The following is a 21,078-nucleotide window of genomic DNA, read 5'->3' as shown; positions in this document are numbered from 1 at the left end:
CCCCCTGCAGTGAGCAGGGACATCTGCAACTAGATCAGGTTGCTCAGAGCCCCGTCCAGCCTGGCCTGGAATGTCTCCAGGGATGGGGCATCCACCACCTCTCTGGGCAACCTGGGCCAGTGTCTCACCACCCTCATTGTAATGAATGTCTTCCTCATGTCTGGCCTGAATCTCCCCTCCTTTAGTTTAAAACCATTACCCCTTGTTTTGTTGCAATAGGCCCTGCTAAAGAGTCTGTCCCCACCTTTCTTATAGGCCCCCTTTAGGTACTGGAAGGCTGCTGTAAGGTCTCCTCAGAGCCTTGTCTTCTCCAGGCTGAACAACCCCAACTCTCTCAGCCTGTCCTTGTAGGAGGAACATCTTTCGAGTTGCTTCACCAGGACAGGGCACAGCGCATCAGCAAAGGGAGGGCAGCAGTATTGGAGCTGCCTGTCTGTGGGCACACTGACAGCAAACACTGTATAAAACACAGTGCGGCTGTTTTCTGTCCAGGAGGTATGGGCTGGCTCTCCAAGGTGAGGGAGGCAGACAGGAGCAGGAGGCTGAGGGCACTTGGCATGGGCAGATGTCCTCTTCTACTCTTTCCCAACTTCTGCCAAGTCAGAGACAGGCTGACAACTGTCCCCGGGCAGGAGAGGCAATCTGCCATCCTGCTCCCTCCTCAAAAAAGGCTCCTTTCTACACAGGTGAAAGCTGGCGTTTAAGACCAAGTTCAAGGCAAACCTTAAACTTCAAAGTGGCCAGGATTTTAGCCATAAAAATAATAATAATAACAACCTGTCGCACACTGAAGAACCTAATGCATTGTTGCCAAGAGGTCCCTGCATAGACCCATCAAGCTCTGCAGCAGTCACAAGTTTCTCAGTGCTTAACTGAAAGTTAAATAAAAATGACAGCATGCACAGAATTTGGTATACTTAAAAAGGAGGGACTTCTATCATACTGCTTCCATTTCTTCCATAACACACACAATAAGAGCTGTACAGAGAGCTGCAGGGGAAAAGCAGCTCTGTCACGATACTGCTGTTCTCCAACCGTACGGTATCGAACATGTGCACAGAGGAGGGAGATTTGGGATATTTTTAAAAAACGCATGTGAAATTCCTCTGGAGAGGAGGAAAAGACAAACCCACCCTGTAATTTTCCAGTATTATTTTAATATTAATATCTTAAATATTCAGATTTTAATAACTATTGGATACTAACATTTCAATTCTGGAAAGCTTTTCATAGGCTGAAGAGCTTCTCCTATAATGGTAATGGGAAATGGAAAAAGCAAACTTTTTTCCTGTCTACAAAAAGCAAAGACCTTTAAAAGTGCATTTAATCCAACAGAGTGTTCCTTTATTAGCAAGCTGAATAGCCTATTTCTACCTGAAATAGCCTATTTCTACCTGATTTCTACAACCACTTTAAAAATATTTGGTAAAAATGAGGGCTCTAAGCACTGGTGGTAGCAACCTGGCAAAGTCCATGAGGCTTTCACGAATGATTTAGGGATAGCAAAGCTCAAATACCCAGAGCCACCTGACAGATTTGGGCCCAAACCACATCTTTGACAAATCACTCACTGAGGGACTGCAAGAGCAAAGAGTCTTTCAGAGAGCCACATAACACGTATGCTACAAACTCCTTATGGTATAGCTTTGCTGCACAACACAGAGCAATGACAGAGGTACGTGAGAGCCAGCTGTCAATGACCATTTTAGGACAGGGAGCACTAGATACTCCCCTACCTTGGCCAGCCAGGCACTTTCTGGTGCTCACACGGTTGTTGGGGTTTAGATTAAACCTTACATCAAAAGGAAGAATACAGTAACTTATTTCACAGAACGAAAAAGAAAGGAGACCAACTCCATGTTATTTGTGCATAGATAAATCGCAGCTTTTCAAGAACCAATGTGTTCAAACGGCGCAGAAGTAATTAAATAGACCAGTACTCCACAATGTCAATTGCAAATAAGCAAGAAAATTTAAATCACAGTAAGATAAAGAACCTGGAAGGGAGGGGAAAAGAAAAAAAAAAAAAAAAAAAGAAAAACAAAACACCAAACTTTTGCAGACACTCCCCACCCTTTTTTTTTTAATGGTCTCATTGCAGGAGAATACTGTTTTAAACTGAAAAGGGAAGAAAAGGGTAAACTTTGCGTTCTGGTGGAAGCAAATATAAATTGGAGTGCTGATGCCAAAAAGGGTAAGATTTCAAAATTTCCAACAGTTTGGTATCGCAGTTCCTCCTGAGGCAAGATACATTTTTTTTTTTACCAGCCGAGTGCTGTGATGTGGCTGTCAGCCCAGCAGCCGTGGCAACCGCTGGGCTGCAGGGCTGTGGGACCCGCTGGCTGAGGTTGGGCTGCTGGGCTGGCGCTCCTCCCCACTGCCAGGACCTGAGGATGGCAAAGTTCCACAACAAGGTGGTAAAAATAAATAAATGGTTACATTTGACCAAAAAAGAAAAAAAAAAATAAATAAAAAGAAAAAGGAAAAAAACCTAGTTCTGGTGATGCAGCTCATGCATAATGAATAAAAAGCCAAGTGACTGCCGTGTCCCTGAAGTGCCACCTAGTGGCATGTGGGACAGGCCTTTTCGGAGTGATTTGCTTAGAGAAGGGCACCAAAACCCAGCTGTCTGCACTACTCAGAGGCTGCAGACTGAGCCTGCCCCCTGGGGTGGGCAGCCAGGCTGGGCACGGTGAGCCCTCATCGGCTCTTCGGGGAGTCTCTGCTCCCTCTTCATGCAGAAGCCGGGTCTACACGTTAATGCTCTGCCGGCAGAGCTACAAGCTCACCTCTACAAAAGATCTCCATTCCTCAGAGCCATGTGCCTCTGACACATGTGCCCAAGTGTAAAAAAAATCGGTATGCTGTTGCAGAGGATTTCGTTCAGGGACTGAGAGCATTTAAGGCAGGCAAAGACCTTTTGTGGAACTGCAACATGCATCAGTGCAAAGGTTTGCTGATTCAGCTAACCCAACAAAGTCCTCTAGGCAAGGCCTGAGAGGCTTTGCAAATATGTTTGAAAGTTGATGTCTCCCCACACTGGCCCCACACAGATTTTAAAGGAAAAATAACTCCTGCTTTTTCTTTTGGCAGTGGGATTCTTCACAGATTTCCTTCTCTTCACCGAACTGGACATGGGGTGAAAGCCAGTCCCTGTAGCCTTTTGGTCATGGGCAGAGTGAGACTGGCTCCAGGATACTCCCATCCAAGCTCCTATACTGGAGTGTAAGGAAAAGGTGATCCACCAGGAACAGCTGAGGTGGGTTCACTTTAGTTCTTCATTGTTTTTATACCATGCTTAGTATATTTCTTGGGTAGCTTATTTCTCATTCAGGAGGATGGCAGCGAACTGCCTCCCTCCATCACAAGAGTATCATAGGAAGCTTCTCACCATTGTATTAGGGTTTAAAATTATTCAGTGCTACTTTATAAAACTGAGGCTTTATATATAATGCAATACGTCCTTCCAAAGGAAAGTTCAGCTATAGCAGCGTAAAAGTGTGTAACTAGAAGCGCCTCATTCAGATTCACAGAATGGAGCAAGCTACTGACATAGGAAGAGCTGCTGTGCTGGTAGGGCTGGGTCCACACCCAGGGTTGAAGTCCCTGGGCAAAGAAAATCCTACTTACATGTACTACCAGCAGCACAAAAGAGTTTGCAGACTGGTCCAAGCGAAGGGGGAAGAAGCGTAAGTGACCACAGAAAAGAGCAAGTCAGTGTCCTATTTCAAATCTCCTGAAGAGCTCCTCCTTCCAAAGACCGAAGTCCAGCTATTAATAGGTGGTATCTCCTTTTTCCCCAGTGCAATCTCATATTTTCTAGGACAAGCTATACCCTCCTTGTTCTTCCAGGCAGAAGACAGAACTGGCCAACAAACTTTTTGTAGAACAGCAATGGCCAGAGACCAGCCTGTGGCCTATGGCCAATATTAAGCATTAGGACAGATAATTCCTCATCGTTAAGGAGAGCATTATGAATCACAAATGCTCATTATTTCATCGCATGATCCTTGACCAGCCATTCATAATCTCCTCGCTGCTCCATGTGATGATATTTAACAGTACCTTTCTAAAAGAATATGTAACGCTCACTTAAGCACTAAGTGCTTCAAAAGCCTCAGATGAAAGATTTTCGTAACTGTAAGAGAATGCATTACCTTACAACTGGTTCTTCACTTACATTTCCAGTTCTTTCACTTTGCAATGCTGGATTATATGTAGATTTCACACCCATTTTTCAAGACAATCCATAACTGATCTTCCAGAACAGAAAGTCTATGCAGAGCTTTCATATTTCTGTCACCTAAGAGCCTGTTTGCAAGAGGGGAAGTATATATTCAATCTTTCCTACAATTCAGTCTCACCCACAGTTATACTCCAGGCTAACTTTACACAGAGAAATAGTCCCATTGTAGTCAATGGCACTACACACAGAAATGAAATTATCTCTGTGCATTCACAGGAATAGCCCATAATCATCACCTATACAGAACCACTGCTTAGCTTTGCAAAAAAAGTATTGAGAACAGCTTATCTGTAAGAAATAGTAGGGTACTAAATACGCTTAACGCTCAGTATGTGCCCATTGCAATCTTCTATCATCTCTACATAAGTTCATTTAAAAGGTATTTCGCTCCTTTCTAAACATTCATATTTTTTCACTTAATGCCAATTTCTAAGAAGATGTCTCAATTCCAGTTTCTATGAGTCTTGCGTGTCCCACACTGAATCATCAATTCTTATTATTGCTTGTTACAGAAACTGAAAATGATAAGACCGAAAAAAAAAAAACCCATAGGGATGCAAATGCAACAAGCTGCCAGGGTCTTAGTGTGTTGCCTGCTTTCTCAGCACTGTGCAGCCCTGAAGTTTTGATAAGCTTTTTCTTTCCCCGAGCTATCTGAAGGATAGTGATAAGGTTGAGGAAAAACGCAGTAAATACAAATAAATTGCCACAATGTTCAGCCCATTTGCAAGGAAAGAATAGGACCCAGATGGAAGCATTAACAATCTGTTTTAATACCCTACTTCCACAAAACCAGATTAACGTAAGCTAGAAAGGCGTATGTGCATTCCACTAGAGATATAGGCATTAGATTCTCAGCTTTTTTCGTTGTTGTTTTCACGATCAATGTGAAGCCAAATTCAAAAATTATTACAACACATTTTAATTAAGATACTCATCCTTCTTCCACTCTCCCAGAAACCTCTTTAGAAAGGATTTTATGGCATCCATCAACTACTTCCCAAATTCAATTTTAACTGTGCTACTTTCCGCCACTTCTTAAACGGTAATTTATTTTGTCTGGCCGTTTTAGATTTAATATATAATTTTCATGAGAGGAAGATAATCCACTTGTATTATATTAAAGTGGCAGATGGCAAAATCTTTCATGTTATAGAAGATTTTCAGTTTTATTACAGTTACAGGCTTCTTCAGTACCTATTGCGCTGATTATACAACATACGTTATTCTGCAGCCAGAAGAGGGAAGATGATAAAAAAACCCCACCATATACTTGCACAGTGGTTGTAAATGCAAGCTAAGAAAGGTGCATCTTTGGTTTAATAAAAAAAATGGTTGTCTGGGAGAATAACACCATTTATACAAATAGCATGCTGCCAAAAGCAAAATCCTAGCTTTTTTTTTTTTAATTTCTGTAGCAAAAAAGTTCCTCCCCATAAAGCTCCAGCTGTCCTGCCAGCATTCGAAATTCCTCACATAATTTTACAGAGTAAGAAGGTGCCTCAGTTCCCTGACCATTTTGTCCAAACAACCCGTTAACAGAGATAAGCAAACCCTACCTCATCCTCCAAGTATCTTGGCTTTACCCAAAGACACCTTAGCAGTGGGGGGGACTCCGCAGACCATTCACCAGCATGGAACCTGCACGTGGCCCTGCCATTCAGGAGGCCAGGAGGCCTCAGCAGGATGGACAGGAGTCCTTGTCCACCTCTCGGCCTCGGCACCGCAGATCACAGTGGGCACGTGTGTAATGGAGAATTACAGACCCAGCCTGAGTGGAGCCCTGTGCTCAGGGCTCTCCGTGGATTCAGCAGAACGTTAGTAGAGACAACTTCTGGAACTGGGTCCCAGTTCTCACTTGCGATTCTGGATGATGAACGGCCAAAAAGCTTCAAGGAATTATGAAGTATTGAGTAACACTTGGAGATAGGAACATTCAATGTGTCAAAAAGAATAGTACCTTCGCTCTCCAAAGCCACCAGGTGCCTGTGACTGGGTGGGGTGACCCACCCATCATCCTTCACAGCACTTTGTTTCCACAATTTCACCAAATCTATAACATCTAATGGTAGCAATGGCCACTAAACTGACAGCCTAACTCTGAGCTCATAATACCACAGTGAGATTTTAATCTTCAGGGCTGCACTGTACTCAGGATACTTCAAATTTGTAACACTAACAGCTGCCTACCTACTCCACCACTTTGCCTTCATCCGTCTTCAGCATTTGTCCAAATGGCCAGCGTGGAACCAGTCAGAAAACCAGGTCTCAAGGTCTCCAGAAATAAAACTCCAGCACAAACCAGTGTAAATTTACAAAACCAGTGGGCTTAAAATTTAGACTCTGGGAAAGAGACGAGGAACATCAGTTTTTTCAGCCAAGACACACAGGATTTTCTTACAGTCCCACTGTTTTCAAATCCCCTTATATAGCACAGGCAGGATTGAAGATATGCCTTCATTACTGGACAGGAAGGTACCAAAATAGAGTAATTTAAATACAGGAACGTTGATTTAAGTGGGCAGTGTTGCAGACAGTGAGTTGATGTTGGATAAAATCCTAAAGTTATATTTGCTCTTCAGTGTTCATCCGTAATTCCTATTAGCATAAATATGCTGCTAAATCTCCCAGAGTAAGCAGCTGTGGTAAATTACTTCTGTAGGCTTAAATGCCAATAGTAATAACGTATTATTTGTTTTTCCATTAAAAAAAATAATAACAGAGGCTTCTATGAGATGTGCATACTTGTTTGGTTTCAGTGAAGTGCTACTCACAAGCACCCAAAGTTATTTCCTATCTGAAATCTGTTTCACTGCAAATCAGCAACATAGCTATTGCCTTCCTATCGTGATTCTTACTGCCTCGAATTTACACAAATTTTCTGTGTACAGTCCTGGGTCCGCACAAAAGTTTTGGGGTCGCCTTCATGCCATTTCTCCTTGATGACTTAAGTTTCCTGTTAAGTTAGAAACACAAGATGAGGAAAAATTACCCAAGCCTCTGAATCCAGTCCTCTACAAGCCCAGAAAGAAAACAAAACAAAACAAAAAAAACCCCCACACCAAACCAAACCAACAACAACAACTACCAAATAAACCACAGTAGGTATTTCAACAAGCTACAGGTTATCTGTTCTACACACCATCACTTGGGGTGCAGGGACGATGATGGGGATGACACAAGAAATGCTAAAAACTTAAAAAAAAAAAATATTTAAAAGAGTAGAAAAGCCACAACTGCACCAAGCCATCGGAAGTGAGCAAGAGAGATAAGGCACTGCCAGCGTCCTAAGTCTGCAAAATAGCTTGTAGCATATTAAATATTTGTGGTCTGAAGAAACAGGGAAACTGATACAGATAAAATTATCCTTAAATCCAAGCAGCTACTGCAGACTTGCTATGTGTGAGATGTGCTACTAGGGATTACAGAAAGTGTCAGAAAAGTTACACACAGTAGTAAAAGGAAAACACTTCAAAATAATGTATTAACCAAAACAGAACTCTAGTCTTTATATAAGCCTGTTTCTGTACATAATCTTTCCAAGTGCCCTTTACAGAATTTAGGCAAAGCTTGAATTACTTTCTTTTTCTAACAGGAAAGCAACATGAATTGAGAATTCTAATAAAGCATTTCATATTGCATTTCACAACGTTTCACTGGAAACATCAATTCAAAACGGCTTGCAGAGCAGAGAGATATGGGCAGGAATTTGGGTTGAAAGATCACAAATTGGAGATAATTATGTATCCACATAATGTTAACTTGCCTTTTGTCTATCTTCATTAATTAAATTTATCTACAGACATTGCAGGATCCCAAGACTTGAGCCTCTCACAGTAAACCTGTGCACCCACTGGCTCTGGAGTCAAGGCCACAGCAGTATTACCTTGTGCTATGCTCACCCCCAATACAATCCTTTTTCTTCCTTATCCAGCTGACTGCACTGTGGAGGCACAGTTGGACGTGGACATGATTTAATAAGTTTGTGATATGACGGGAGATGTTTGGCACACTGTGAATAACCAGTGTTTCAGTAACTTATCGAGCTTGATTACCTTGGAGGTTCTGACAGGAAAAATAATGTTTTCCTAAAGGCTGAAGCAAATTCTACTAAAAACAACAGCAACCCAGGACCAAAGTAAAGATGCCATTTCTATATTGCTATTGATTAAGCTCACAGGCGGACTTCTGCTCCACTGAAATATAATACCAACCCCTCGGTACCTCTCTTTTACGCGCTTTGGCCTTTACATCCCATGAGCCTTTTAATCTCACTCTAAAGAGCCAACTGATTCAGGCTGCTTCTCAGTCATCCATACAAAACTGCAGTCCTCAGAAGAAATTATTTCCTTCTCTTCCTCCATCAACTGGTTTCCAAAGCTGAGCCAAAATAATCACACCATGAGCATACTTGTACTGTGCACAGCCACTTGAAATATGTGGGGTTCGCTTAATTTCCAAGCTACATTTGTCATTGACACTGCTTAGCTGCAAGCATGTAGCAAAATGTTATGGCGATAAAAAAGGATTTTCAATAACATCGTTGAAAAATACGTTAAAACAGAAATTTAAGAAGAGTTTGGTAAATCTTGAAACAGGAAAAAGCTGAATGTGTCATTTTAGCATCATGGCTTTTCTTCGGTTCTTGATCTTGCCTCAGTTTTGAAAGCAGATCCCTCCCTCCAATTTCTTCATGCTCTTTAAATCAATGGCCCCACTTGACTAATGTAATCCATATGCCTACTATTGCTTACATGCTATTCATGAGGGTCTGCTCAGCTGAATTATGACCCCATCACACGTACTTCCCTACCGTCTGTTACCTTTATCACAGAAAGGCACGCTTGGCGATAAGGTAAACAAGTGATTAGTGTGAAGTTCATTATGTTTTCAAGAACCAGTTTTATATACATTTTTGCTAGACGTCAGAACAAGAATATTTTGATAATATATTTGATTAAGTATCTTTAAAAATCATCAGAAATAAATTAATTAAATGCAAGTGATGTATGTAAGCAAAGCATCAGCTATATACTGAGAAGACACAGAAGCTGCTCTTCTTTTTCTTTCAGAAAACAGACTTTTGTATTGGAGAGGACTGGATCAAGAATTTCACACGAGAATCTCCTTGTGTTTAGTTTTAGAAAAGTCCTATACTCTACATGGCCCAGTGTAGGATGAGCAGTTGGCTCAGTATTTGTGATGTGGTGAGGAAGCTGCTGGACATGTATAAACAAACAAAAATCTCGCCTCACTGCCCTGCTAAGGAAACACAAATGTGTTGTATCATAGGACAAGAAAATGAACCTTGCTTGAAAAAAACAGGGTTTTTTTCTCCAAGAACAGGATTTGTAACATTTACTGCTTCTCCCGATGGCAGTGAAAGGGCTTGCACTGCAGGGAGATGGCACAAGCGCAAGAAGCAGCAGGAGGGCGAGGGCCGGGGCGGGCAGCACAAGGCAGGAGCTGCACCGCGAGACGGGGGCAGCCAGCAGGCAACACTGCTCTCCCGGGAATGCCAGGCAAAGCAGGAAGGTGATGGGTGCGCTGAGGAGCACGTGGCATTAGCGGGACGGCTAATGCCATAGTGACTTGGGGGAAGGATGCAAGTTTGAACCAAAACGTTCTACACTCCTGGAGGTGGAAACTAGGTGCACTCAGATGCTCACCTATGCATCTTTTAATCACTCCCAGGGATGGTGACTCCACCACTTCCTTGGCAGCCTGTTCCAATGCCTGACAACATTTCCCATGAAGAATTTTTTCCTAATATCCAAGCTAAACCTCACCAGCACAATTTGAGGCCATTTCCTCTTGTCCTATCACTTGTCACCTGAGAGAAGAGACCAACCCCCTCCATGCTACAACCTCCTTTCAGGTAGCTGCAGACAGCGATCAGGTCTCCCCTCAGCCTCCTTTTCTCCAGGCTGAACAGCCCCAGTTCCCTCAGCTGCTCCTCATCAGACTCGTGCTCCAGGCCCCTCACCAGCTTCGCTGCCATTCTCTGAACTCTCTTCATTATAAACCTCACCTAAAGGAGTAATATATGAAGCATACTGCTGCCTAAGGCTTAACAGAGCCAACAACATAAAAAGATTCTGATCCTCCATCATTTCTTAAAACCTGAAGAAGTATCTGGATGCAGATAGGCACGATTTAGTTGATTTGCATTGTGCTGTGGCTGTGTGGTGCTCTAAAAACAAACAGAAACCCATCCAGAAAGCAAACCAAAAGTACACCACTAATGGTTTGAAATTTAATAATATAACTGACACAGCATTGCTTCCTTTCAGCATTATTTTTCAAACCCATGGCTCAAATACACTCTTTCATGTTGTGGCTCCCTTAGCAGATGCCCTCTGAGCATTTGAAGCTTGAGAAGCAAATAGCAGGTATCAAGCCCATACCCTTCAGGCATAAAACTCTTATTAGCAGACTAGCCTTCCTAGCCTTTAATTTACAGTTTTGTCTAGTGGGTGCATGTCAGCTACACTACAAAGAGATTTAATTACTCTGTAATTTGACATTGCAACACAATGGCTAGACAGACCAGTGAAAAAGGACATGTAGGGAACTGCAGAGCAAACTGCAGATGTGCTTTAACTTGGGAGCAAGAACAACTGCCCTGTCCAAGCCAACTCATGATAACCACTGCAACAGTAACATGAGTAAGTGAATAATACACAGCAAAGTGCCAAACCTTTGTCCATACCTGAGATAAAGAAGGTCGAGGGGGCAGTGCAGGTGGTGGTGGGGGCAGCCAGCCAGACCTCACAGCTGAACAGCGAGAGAAGAAAAAACAAACCACATTAATTCCAAATAAAACCAGAATTAATTTCCATTATAATTCCTAGTGAAGAGGTGGTATTCAGTATTTTAATAACAGAAACCAAACCTGAACTTTATTGAGCAAAACCCTGTTTGAAGTAACTTCATAAGCAGTGAATGAGTAGTGATTTAGTTGCTGTAAGAACCCACAATGTTATGATACGAAACAGAGATGGAAGCCAGTCAGCCATAAAAGCTGTATCTAAAGCAATACAATTCTAGTTAAATAGCTCCAGAAACAGGGTCTACTTGTCCTTTGGACTTTACTCTGTCATTAACATTATTGCCTTTTTTAAAAGTGATGCTTTAGCATCCAATGTAGGCATTAACTTTCACTTCAGATAAAACATGCTATGTGATAGAGTGCAGCCTTAAAAAGAAAACATCTGCCATGGAATTAATAGGACAAAAGCCTAAACAAACCAAAAGAAATCCATTTCTTTGGCTATATGTTTGTATTTGCATGTTATTACTCACTGGAGGTATTTCAGAGGGAGGAGGAGAAATAAGGAGGGGAAGACAAACCCTAATGATCAGCTCAGGCCCCTTGAACATAACATGTCAGCTTTTAGTGTGAGCCCGCACAAAGGGAGAATAACAATCGCATAGGTCCAGCCACTGTATTTCTCCGTTTCCTTACAATACTGGAAACTCATCATGGGACAAAACTACAGAACAGATGGTGGTTTCCAAAGGCAGCTGCAGAGAGAAGGACTAGGCTGGCACAGGGACACCAGCCAGGATTGGTGGGAGCCCTTAGCTGGTCACCCTCCCCAAGCTCCCATCACACGGAGTGTTTGGCACTTCCACTGGCAAAGGTTCATTTTGCACTGGTGGTTATTTGTGTAGTAAAAAGAAAAAAGCAATATTAAACTTAGAAATGCCTTTTACCACAATAACACTAAGTGAGCAATTACATTTATACACTTTTTATTTCCATACATACTTTTAAAAGCCACAAATACCATTATAAGCCTTGTTACAGCTTAGCCATTTAAATCTTTTATGCGCAAAGTCTAAAAATGTCTACATGGTTAAAAATACAACGACAAAAGATGTAATCCAATAGGGATAGCAGCAAGAATAAAAATGCATGGGTGAAAATATTGAGAACAGTCATATTGACTATATACAGCTCCAAAGAGGCTTATAATACACTGATTTTTTTTTTTTGACATCTTCTGTATCATCATTTCTTGAATCAAAATGAAACCTAATATCACGGCAGACAGTGCCGAAGAGTGAGGTAGAACAACTAAAACCCAGCTTAGGTTAAGCAAGGGAGCCACTAACACACCTACAGGTGTAAGAGATTTGAAAAAACCATAGTCATTAGGATCCCTTCTCTTACATTTAATTAGTTCCATTTATAAGGTCGCTGCAATACCAGCACGATGTTGTCCATCTTTTCTGTGCGACTAAGCTTTAGAAAGGAACAGTAGAGTAAGAAACCTTCCTTCCCTTTAGTCTTAACTTCAGATCATTACTTTATTTATCTGAGCACTGGCAGTGGCTTTGGCAATTACAGCTAATAACACTATTTGAAAACCCCATCGAACTCAAACGCCAGCGCTCTGTTGGTCTATTAGCTGCACACTGTAATAGCCAACAAGTACGTATGCTCAATGTGACACATTTATCTTCAGGAAACCTTGTGGGAGCTGTGCTGCGATGCTGCATGGAAAACACCTGTGTGCACCTTGTTCGCCCACCACCACCAGTGATTATCACTACGAGGGTATCATAGAATCATTTTGGTTGGAAAAGACCCTCAAGATCATAGAGTCCAACCATTAACCTAACACTGTCACTAAACCATGTCCCTAAGAACCTCATGTACACGTCTTTTAAACACCTTCAAGGATGGCGATTCAACCACTTCCCTGGGCAGCCTGTTCCAATGCCTGACAACCCTTTCCGTGAAGAATTTTTTCCTCATATCCAAGCTAAACCTGCCCTGGCACAACTTGAGGCCATTTCCTCTCATTCTATCACTTGCTGCTCAGGAGAAGAGACCAACCCCCTCCATGCTACAACCTCCTTTCAGGCAGTTGCAGACAGCGATCAGGTCTCCCCTCAGCCTCCTTTTCTCCAGGCTAAACAGCCCCAGTTCCCTCAGCCGCTCCTCATCAGACTTGTGCTCCAGGCCTCTCACCAGCTCCGTTGCCCTTCTCTGAACTCTCTCCAGCACCTCAATGTCTTCCCTGTAGTGAGGGGCCCAAAACTGAACACAGGATTTGAGGTGGGGCCTCACCAGAGCCGAGTACAGGGGACCATCACTTCCCTAGTGCTGCTGGTCATACTATTCCCGATAACAAACAAGGATGCTGTTGGCCTTTTTGGCCACTTGGGCACACTGCTGGGTCATGTTCAGCCACCTGTTGGCCGACACCCCCAGGTCCTTTTCCTCCAGGCAGCTTTCCAGCCACTCTTCCCTGAGCCTGTAGTGCTGCCTGGGGTTGTTGTGACCCAAGTGCAGAACCCGGCACTTGGCCTTGTTGAACCGCATACAATTTGCCTCAGCCCAATGATACAGCTGGTCCTGATCCCTCTGTATGGCCTTCCTACCCTCCAGCAGATCAACATTCCCACCCAACTCGGTGTCATCTGCAAACTTACCGAGGGTGCACTCAATCCCCTCATCCAGATCATTGATAATTATATTGAACAGAACTGGCCCCAATACTGAGCCCTGGGGCTCTCCAGACAACTACAAAGTCATGGGGGAGCACTAATCATGCACACTTTCTAACAAGTCCCTGGCTGCCCAAACACGAAGCTACAGAGCAAACCGCTGCCCTGAGCATGGTGCTCCCCAGGAAGGGGCATGTGGAACTGGAGTCAGTGGTGCTGTGGGCCGGCACCAGCCCCAGCAGCTCCCTCGGCTCTTCCAAATGCACATAGCCTGCTCCAGGGTTCGTCATTTTTGTGTGTGCTGGTTTACGCTGCAGCAGGCCCTTCAAAAGCTTGACTGCAAGAGCTGCATCCATTAGGAACTGGCCTCAACTTCAGCTCTAGAGGATACAGCATCTACTGTCCTTGCTCCTTGGTTCTACAAACCCAGTGATATACCCAGGGAAGCAGCAGTGTAGTCTTTGTGCAGAAAGGTGCTGGGCTTGCTGGAAAAACATCTCCTGAATTGTGGGCTTTCACAGTGTGTGCAATCAAGTCTCCTGGGATTTGGCCCACAAAATTCCAAAGGGAAAAGTAATTTTTCTGTAAGATGGTCAAACAAAACAAAACAAAAAGCCACCAACAAAAAACTGCACCCCTAACAACTGCTTCTTCAGCTTTCAAAATACAACATATATGAATTTAGCATTAAAGATGTTAGATGCTTACACCACATGAATTTGACCCAGTTTCCTCTTTTTAATCCTACAAATTCTAACTTAAGCTACTCATGGAATATTCATAAAATTCCTTCTGTTGCACAGCATCTTCAGCCTGTGGTCAGAAGGAAATCATGCTCATGTGAGTCCAACTGTTAGACAGAAGTTAGTTGACTTTTGAGGACTCATAACAACTTAAAAAATTAACTCGCTTTCTTCTCCACAGGGCAATGACAAAATTTTAATGATGGATGCCGCATGCTTCAGCCTTCTCTAGTGTCACTACCCTAAAAGAGGGCAATAGGTTTTTATGTGTATCAGCAGATGACTTGTAGTATTAGGCTATTCCATAATGCCTGCCCTCCTGGGTGACCGCCCCACACAGACTGGCTCTTGCTATTAGAGACAGTGTCACTGCAGTGGCTCTGAAAGCAAACACAAATACAGGGGGAGCTCTGTTTCCAAAATGAAACTAAGTACCCTGGGATAAAGTAGCAACAAGACAAATGTCATATTTCCAGGTGCAGGCCTCAGAGCTTGGATAAATTGCACGTCATTGCTCTTTGAAAACAAGTCTTCACACCCTGCACAAAAGCAGAGGGAGCTGGAGGGAGCGGGATGGGCCTCGCACAGGTCGTCTCGTCATTGAGCAGCTTGGTGGCATTCACACCCGGGTGAGCAAGGTACTATACAGCAAATCTCCAAGACAGCACTGTGGAAAGCCAATACAGGTACCAGTAAAATACATTTAAGTACATCCAGCATCCATATCACATGTATTCCCGTAAATGACAGCATTTTCACGCACCACTTACTCCCACAAAGATAGTGATAAGGCTTTCAGTTCAAAAATCACAGCTCTTTACTTAGCATGTTTACACTTTAATGTGGATTATCAGCATGGAAAGCTTCCAGCACCATTTTTCTGCCCTATTTTGGCAATCACAACAGTCCGATAGCACTAACAGGGCACCACACTAGATTAAAAAAACAGGTTTTCCAAACTGAAGCTAGATTAATATTTTAAAACAAACATCAGGCTGTAATGCTACACTCTGAGTACAGGCTATACCATCCTATCTGGCCATGCCACTCTGTCTCCAGCCTCCCTAGCAGACAACACAAACACTCAGCACTTTATTACCCACAGTAGTGAAAAATATCAATCATGGTGACCACGCAAGTAGCTCCTTTACTTGACTTATTTGATCTAGGAAGAGGAGATCAAGGGAAAACATAAAACTATCATAGTCCAGTCAAACTTACGGGAAGTGGGTCTTTAGCTCACACGGCACAGCAGAAACAGGGGGTGCCAAAATTAGGGTGGAATAAGTTTCAGCCCTTGGGATCCTTTAGAGCAGCTTGTAAGAGCAACATGCTGCACCCCTCTCACCCAACGACAGTCACTTGTCCTCTTGTTGCTCAGTATTGAAGAAAACTGCCATAATACACTGAGCTGCTGGGTGCGTGCTATTTTTTAAAATTCATTAATAATAGAATAGCAGCATATAAAACTACATTTCCTGAACCATTTCCATGTCAAGTACTTAATTTCACTGCTGTTCTTCATAGCTGTCTTCCTTCTTGGTTTTACACGCCTATCACTTTACGCTGGGCATCAGACAAGTTAGAGCTGTTGGGTAAAAAAATGTACTCCTCATCTGAATTGAATAGATACACAAGCAGTGTCCTGAAGGAGGGTGGATTTCCTGGATCAAGGGCTATTTTGTACCTTTCTAGCCTAAGTAAAACCAGATACTGACTACCAAAGGAGGCTGACTTCATCTCACATCAAACCCCTACGCACCTTTCATCCCATGATCAAAAGGGCACCCAGAGTTTGGTGGCTCCTCTTATTTCAGTCACCCTTCCCAAAGGGAGAAAGAGGCCTGCATTCCTCAGCTCACACAAAGGGTGCAGCCCCAACCAAACCCAGCCTGAGTCCAGGCTCACCTGGATCCAGACGGCTTAAATCCAGGTTCTTGCTTCTGTTCTGCTCCATCACCACCATTACCACCCCTTCTGTGGCTGGGTGGGGACCATCCAGGGACAAATTGGGAGAAAGCTGACAAGGCTCCTCAGCAGAGTCTGGCTGATGGGTTCGGTATTTTTCAAGTGGATGCTACAGCACTGCTGGATCAAGGGACAGGCTGGTTGCGTGGCAGATTGACATTGCTGCACGCTGCTTCAGAGGGCTTAGCTCCCAGATCATGTTTAACACAAGACAAACCAACTAATTTTATCAGGAAGCGAATGATCTGCAATATTGAAACCAGTCCAAATAAGATAAGCCAAGAGAATGAATCATTCTTCGGTTCTCCAAACTACCTAAAGCTTCAGTTCCTTAGGAAGTTTGGGAAGCTGGCATTTTCACCCCTGCACTCTGAGGCTATTTTGGAGAGTTTTTCTGAGATACTTTTCCTGCTTCTGTTGCCAAAGGCAGACTGCGGAAAAGTTCTGTCTTTAAGTTCGTTTCTGTTTACCTCCGTCTTACAAAACTTCCCTTCTTGTTCACTGAAACTGGTAGTTGGCTATCACATAATTCTGATATTGTCCTCTACACTCCTTCATTTATTTACATTCCTGATAACAGCATTAATAAGGTGGATTGCGAAATTACTGTTTTTCAAGCAATCTGATTTATTAACTCTCAATAATATGTCTGTAGAAAGTGGCAACAAGAAAAATAATTTAAAACCATAGCCAGGGGCTTAAATTTAACAAAGGGTTCTAGCAGGGTCATTGGGAAATATCTTTTTATCCAGGGATCTGTTTCAATAATTCTTACTAATGTCTCTTCAGCAGGTAACAGCAACACGAAAAAAAGATTTTAGACTCCTGATATTAATTTTGTTATCAAGTTTGTAGAAAGACTTTAAAAAGCATTGTCAATGCCAAAAATGGAGAGGGAGTATGCAGGTTGAGTAATAAATCCTCTCTTCCCAGTTAATTCTTGGAACCTGCTCAGCAGCAAAGCTTCACACGTCACAGCAAGCGATACACACACCTACTGTCACAGGCACACTCTGGTTACAGGTTATGTTTCATGTGCTAATCATACAGAACATCATTTGTACCTCAATTGCATGGAAAGCACTTGCCAAGCTATCAGGAAGAGACAAGGTCAGCCAGGACACCGGTGTGCTTACACATTTGATGGGTCACTTCAAACAAGCAAGCCACCAAGAAAGGTGTTTCTTTACGATGTCATTTTTAGTGCTCTATATATGCAATTTAGCATGTTTTCACTGCGAAACAGGTATTTTTTTTAAAGCACTTATTTCCTGTATTGTGTCATATGTCCACAGCATCTGTATTTTAACTTTCCAGCCCTCATTGTCCCTAAATTATTTCATTTTCTTGCTACTGCTTTCTCTGCCCCTTCGTTTTCTGTTTGGGGACTGTTTCTCCCTCCTTCCTCCAAACGATTTTGTTCCCTCTCACTTCATGTTTAGCTTCATCCTCCACCCACAGGGAGGCACAGTCCCTCCACCTACCTCCCTCAGATCCATCTTGCCAGAGCTTCTCACCTCAGGAATTCCTCTGAGGCTGATGGAGGCTCCGGCATTTGCCTCCTGTGGCCATTTTCAACCCAGACCAACCCAGACCAGGGACACGGGAGCTGGGAAGAGCAATGGGCCACCACCCCTCCAATCCCATCTGTGGCTCAGATTTTTCTTCTTGAGGACATCTGCATCTCCAGGGTCTCCCCCCACCAAGGGAGGCAACTTGCCTGCCCTTTTCCACATGAGAAGTAGAGGATCATCTCTTGTTTAACCCATAAAGTTGTTCTACAATGGACCAACATTTTTTTCATGGAACAGAGTAATCCATGTGGGATCACGAAAACAGGTCAGTGGGGCCGGTAGGGCCAATTGAGAACTTATCTACTGAAAATTGTTGAAGTTGAAAAGAGTTTTTGGATTAAAATTTCAACAATCTGCAACAGAATGAAAACAGACTATAAGCCATTCCTCAATCCCAGAAAGGTAAGAGCTAAGATTAGAAAAAGGGGGAAAAAAAAAGTTCTATTTACACAAATTGTCAAGAAATAGTTACATTTGAAAGTCTGGTAAAATGTACGCCAGTTCCCACACAAGTACTCTCTGGACTCAGCCCTTAGAGATAGACATAAAAATTTAAAAATCTAAAAATGCAGGAATAAGTTATGCCATCAGATTCCTATCATGTAGTAACGATTCATCCATTTATGTCCTCGCTATTTTCTCCAGCCTATTCAACCTTCATTATGTCCCTGTCCAAGTGGGCAAGGAAATAACTTACATAGTTGTAAACACATAAATCCTTCATAAAAAAAAAAAAAAATTCTAAAAGGCTGGGAGGCGTAAAACTCTTCCATTCAAATCAGAGGGAAGAAATTAATATTTTATTCAGAATCAGCTCAGTTCAGTGATCACATATACTCTGAAGCAGAACAGGATGAAGAAAACAGCAGCTCCAGTAACAGATGAGGAGCTGAGTCTCTCACCACTGCCCCCCCACCCCAAAAAAACCCAAACCCACAAAACCAAAACTATTCTCTGCTTCAAAAAAAAGGTTTTTGCAACATTTATGTTAAGAAAGCATTACACAGTATTTTCATTGCAGTGATACAGTGCTGGAGAAGAATACAAACAGCAGCTCAGTTTGGTGTTCTCTATGGCTTATACATAAAAGACAGTTTTAATTTAAATTGCAATTGTTGTTACAACCCTTACAACCAAAGATATTAACTTGACTTTGCACTCTTAACTCGATGAAGCTGGCAATATTAGAGCTCTTGTATAATGTGCAATTGCTATTCAGCAAAATTATGTATTTTGCTGATGGCATTTGGCATTATCACTATTCTAAAATAAAGGTCCTTCAGAATTGTCATCTTCCTAATTTAATGTTTTGGTCTGATTAATAAACACAACACAGTAACATGCAAGACAACATGGTACTACAGCATGAGTAAAATCTGGCCCTATTACCCAAGAAAGTAGCTGGACTTCACTAAATCAAAACCAAGAGCAATGAAAGGAAGGGGTCCTGAAAATTAGTTACCTAATTAAATTCCCTGTGATCTAAATTCAGCATAAAAAAGGACATTACTATTCTAGGTTCACCTCCTCACTTCAACTTTGAATCAAAAAGTTAGTTGAGAAATATATATTTCTGGTAACACAAACAACAAAACCCCTGCTTAAAAGTTTGCCTTTAGTAACTAAGACTTGCAGACAGCTGACCTCAATAAATACAGATATTTCCTAGCAAATACAATTAATTATAAAAGAATACAGAACATCATGCCGTAATTATATTATACTTACATAGGTTATGTTTGGCAAGTTTTTAGTACCTACCCTGTTTCCCTGAAAATAAGACAGAGTCTTATATTAATTTTTGCTCCAAAAGATGCATATTTTTTTACATGCATAGCTGCCTGGATGCTATTTAAATTTACTCTTTTTATGAACTGTAACTAGGGCTTCTTTTTGGAGTAGGGCTTATATTTTGAGCATCCTGAAAAATCATGCTAGGGCTTATTTTTGGGCTAAGCCTTATTTTCGGGGAAACAGGGTGGTTCCATGTGACCAAAAGGGAAAGCCACCTGCATTTGGCTCACTAAGCTAAAAATAATGTGTAACTGAAAACACACTGCTGAAAACAGCTGAAAATAGCTGGGTACCTATTTGGACCTGTTTGTATCAAAATGCGTACAATGATGAGCAGCAATAATTCTCCAAACCCTTTTCGCTACACAGTTACAGAATTGTTTTAATTGATACGTGGACTGAAAACATTCAGAAATACATAAAATTTGGCTGTGGTTGGGCAAATATGAAAACCCAAAGACATCTCAACACACACTTCCTATTCAGAAATCTCCACACTTGGCAAATAAAACCTACCAGGTCTGTACGTTCAAGGAAAGGTTGTGCTAACTGAATGAAGTAATGAAGGTTTGATGAAGTAAAGGAAGCAACAAAGAGCCTTCCTCTCCAAAGGTATGAAAAAGAAGATAAAATGTGACGCTGAACACCAGTCCTCCTCTAGCACTAACAAAAATGAAAAGGTGCGGAAAGAAGTTTGTGCTGACTGAGCCTTATGACAGAAGTACCACTTTAAACAGTGTATATGAAGGAATACAGGAGCGATGTGGGGACACATATCACTTACAGGAATGCTCATGCACACCGATAAGTCTGTTCCCATGTTCCTTTTCTAGGAACACTACACTGAGAGCAGAGGGGACGTTTTCTTGTTTGGCAGCGATCACTAGCCCAGCAGAGAGAAGCAGAGGTTACAGATCTGATTGTAGTTAGGGAAACATCACCCATAAGAGAAAACACTGCATTTAAAACAAAATACTAGTGCGTTTCCCCCTTACCAAGTGTGGTACTTACCACCTCACATTTTAAAAGGGTGAAAAAACTAAAAATACTAGCCCCACATTGCTGGCTGAAAACAGCACCCCCAAAAGAGGGAATGCAGGTTACAGTAAGTATTTGCTCACAAGCCCATGTAAGAAGCGGTGTCTGCATTCCATGCGTTCTTCGCTGCAGGGACAGTCGCGGCAGGAGGCAAGTTTCAAAAGCAAATGAGCGCTGAAAACCTTCAGTCAAAAATTCATTTGTAAATAGTTATATGGCTGTTTTGATGAATTACGGAGAGATATTCAATCTT

General features: G+C 42.3%; 1 protein-coding gene across 1 annotated transcript in view; it reads right to left on the bottom strand.

Annotated features, from left to right (window-relative positions):
* The window catches only part of REPS2 (RALBP1 associated Eps domain containing 2), a 105,338-nt gene that overhangs the window by 12,578 nt on the left and 71,682 nt on the right, over window positions 1-21,078 (bottom strand). Inside the window, exon 14 of the mRNA XM_065658396.1 lies at window positions 10,959-11,023. Within this exon, the coding sequence (XP_065514468.1) occupies window positions 10,959-11,023 (65 nt within the window). The remainder of the gene's footprint in view (window positions 1-10,958; window positions 11,024-21,078) is intronic.

The sequence above is a fragment of the Caloenas nicobarica genome, chromosome 1 (assembly GCF_036013445.1).
Source record: "Caloenas nicobarica isolate bCalNic1 chromosome 1, bCalNic1.hap1, whole genome shotgun sequence".
NCBI lineage: Eukaryota > Metazoa > Chordata > Aves > Columbiformes > Columbidae > Caloenas > Caloenas nicobarica.
The sequence above is the reverse complement of the archived record's forward strand: the minus strand, read 5'-3'. Positions and strand labels throughout refer to the sequence as shown.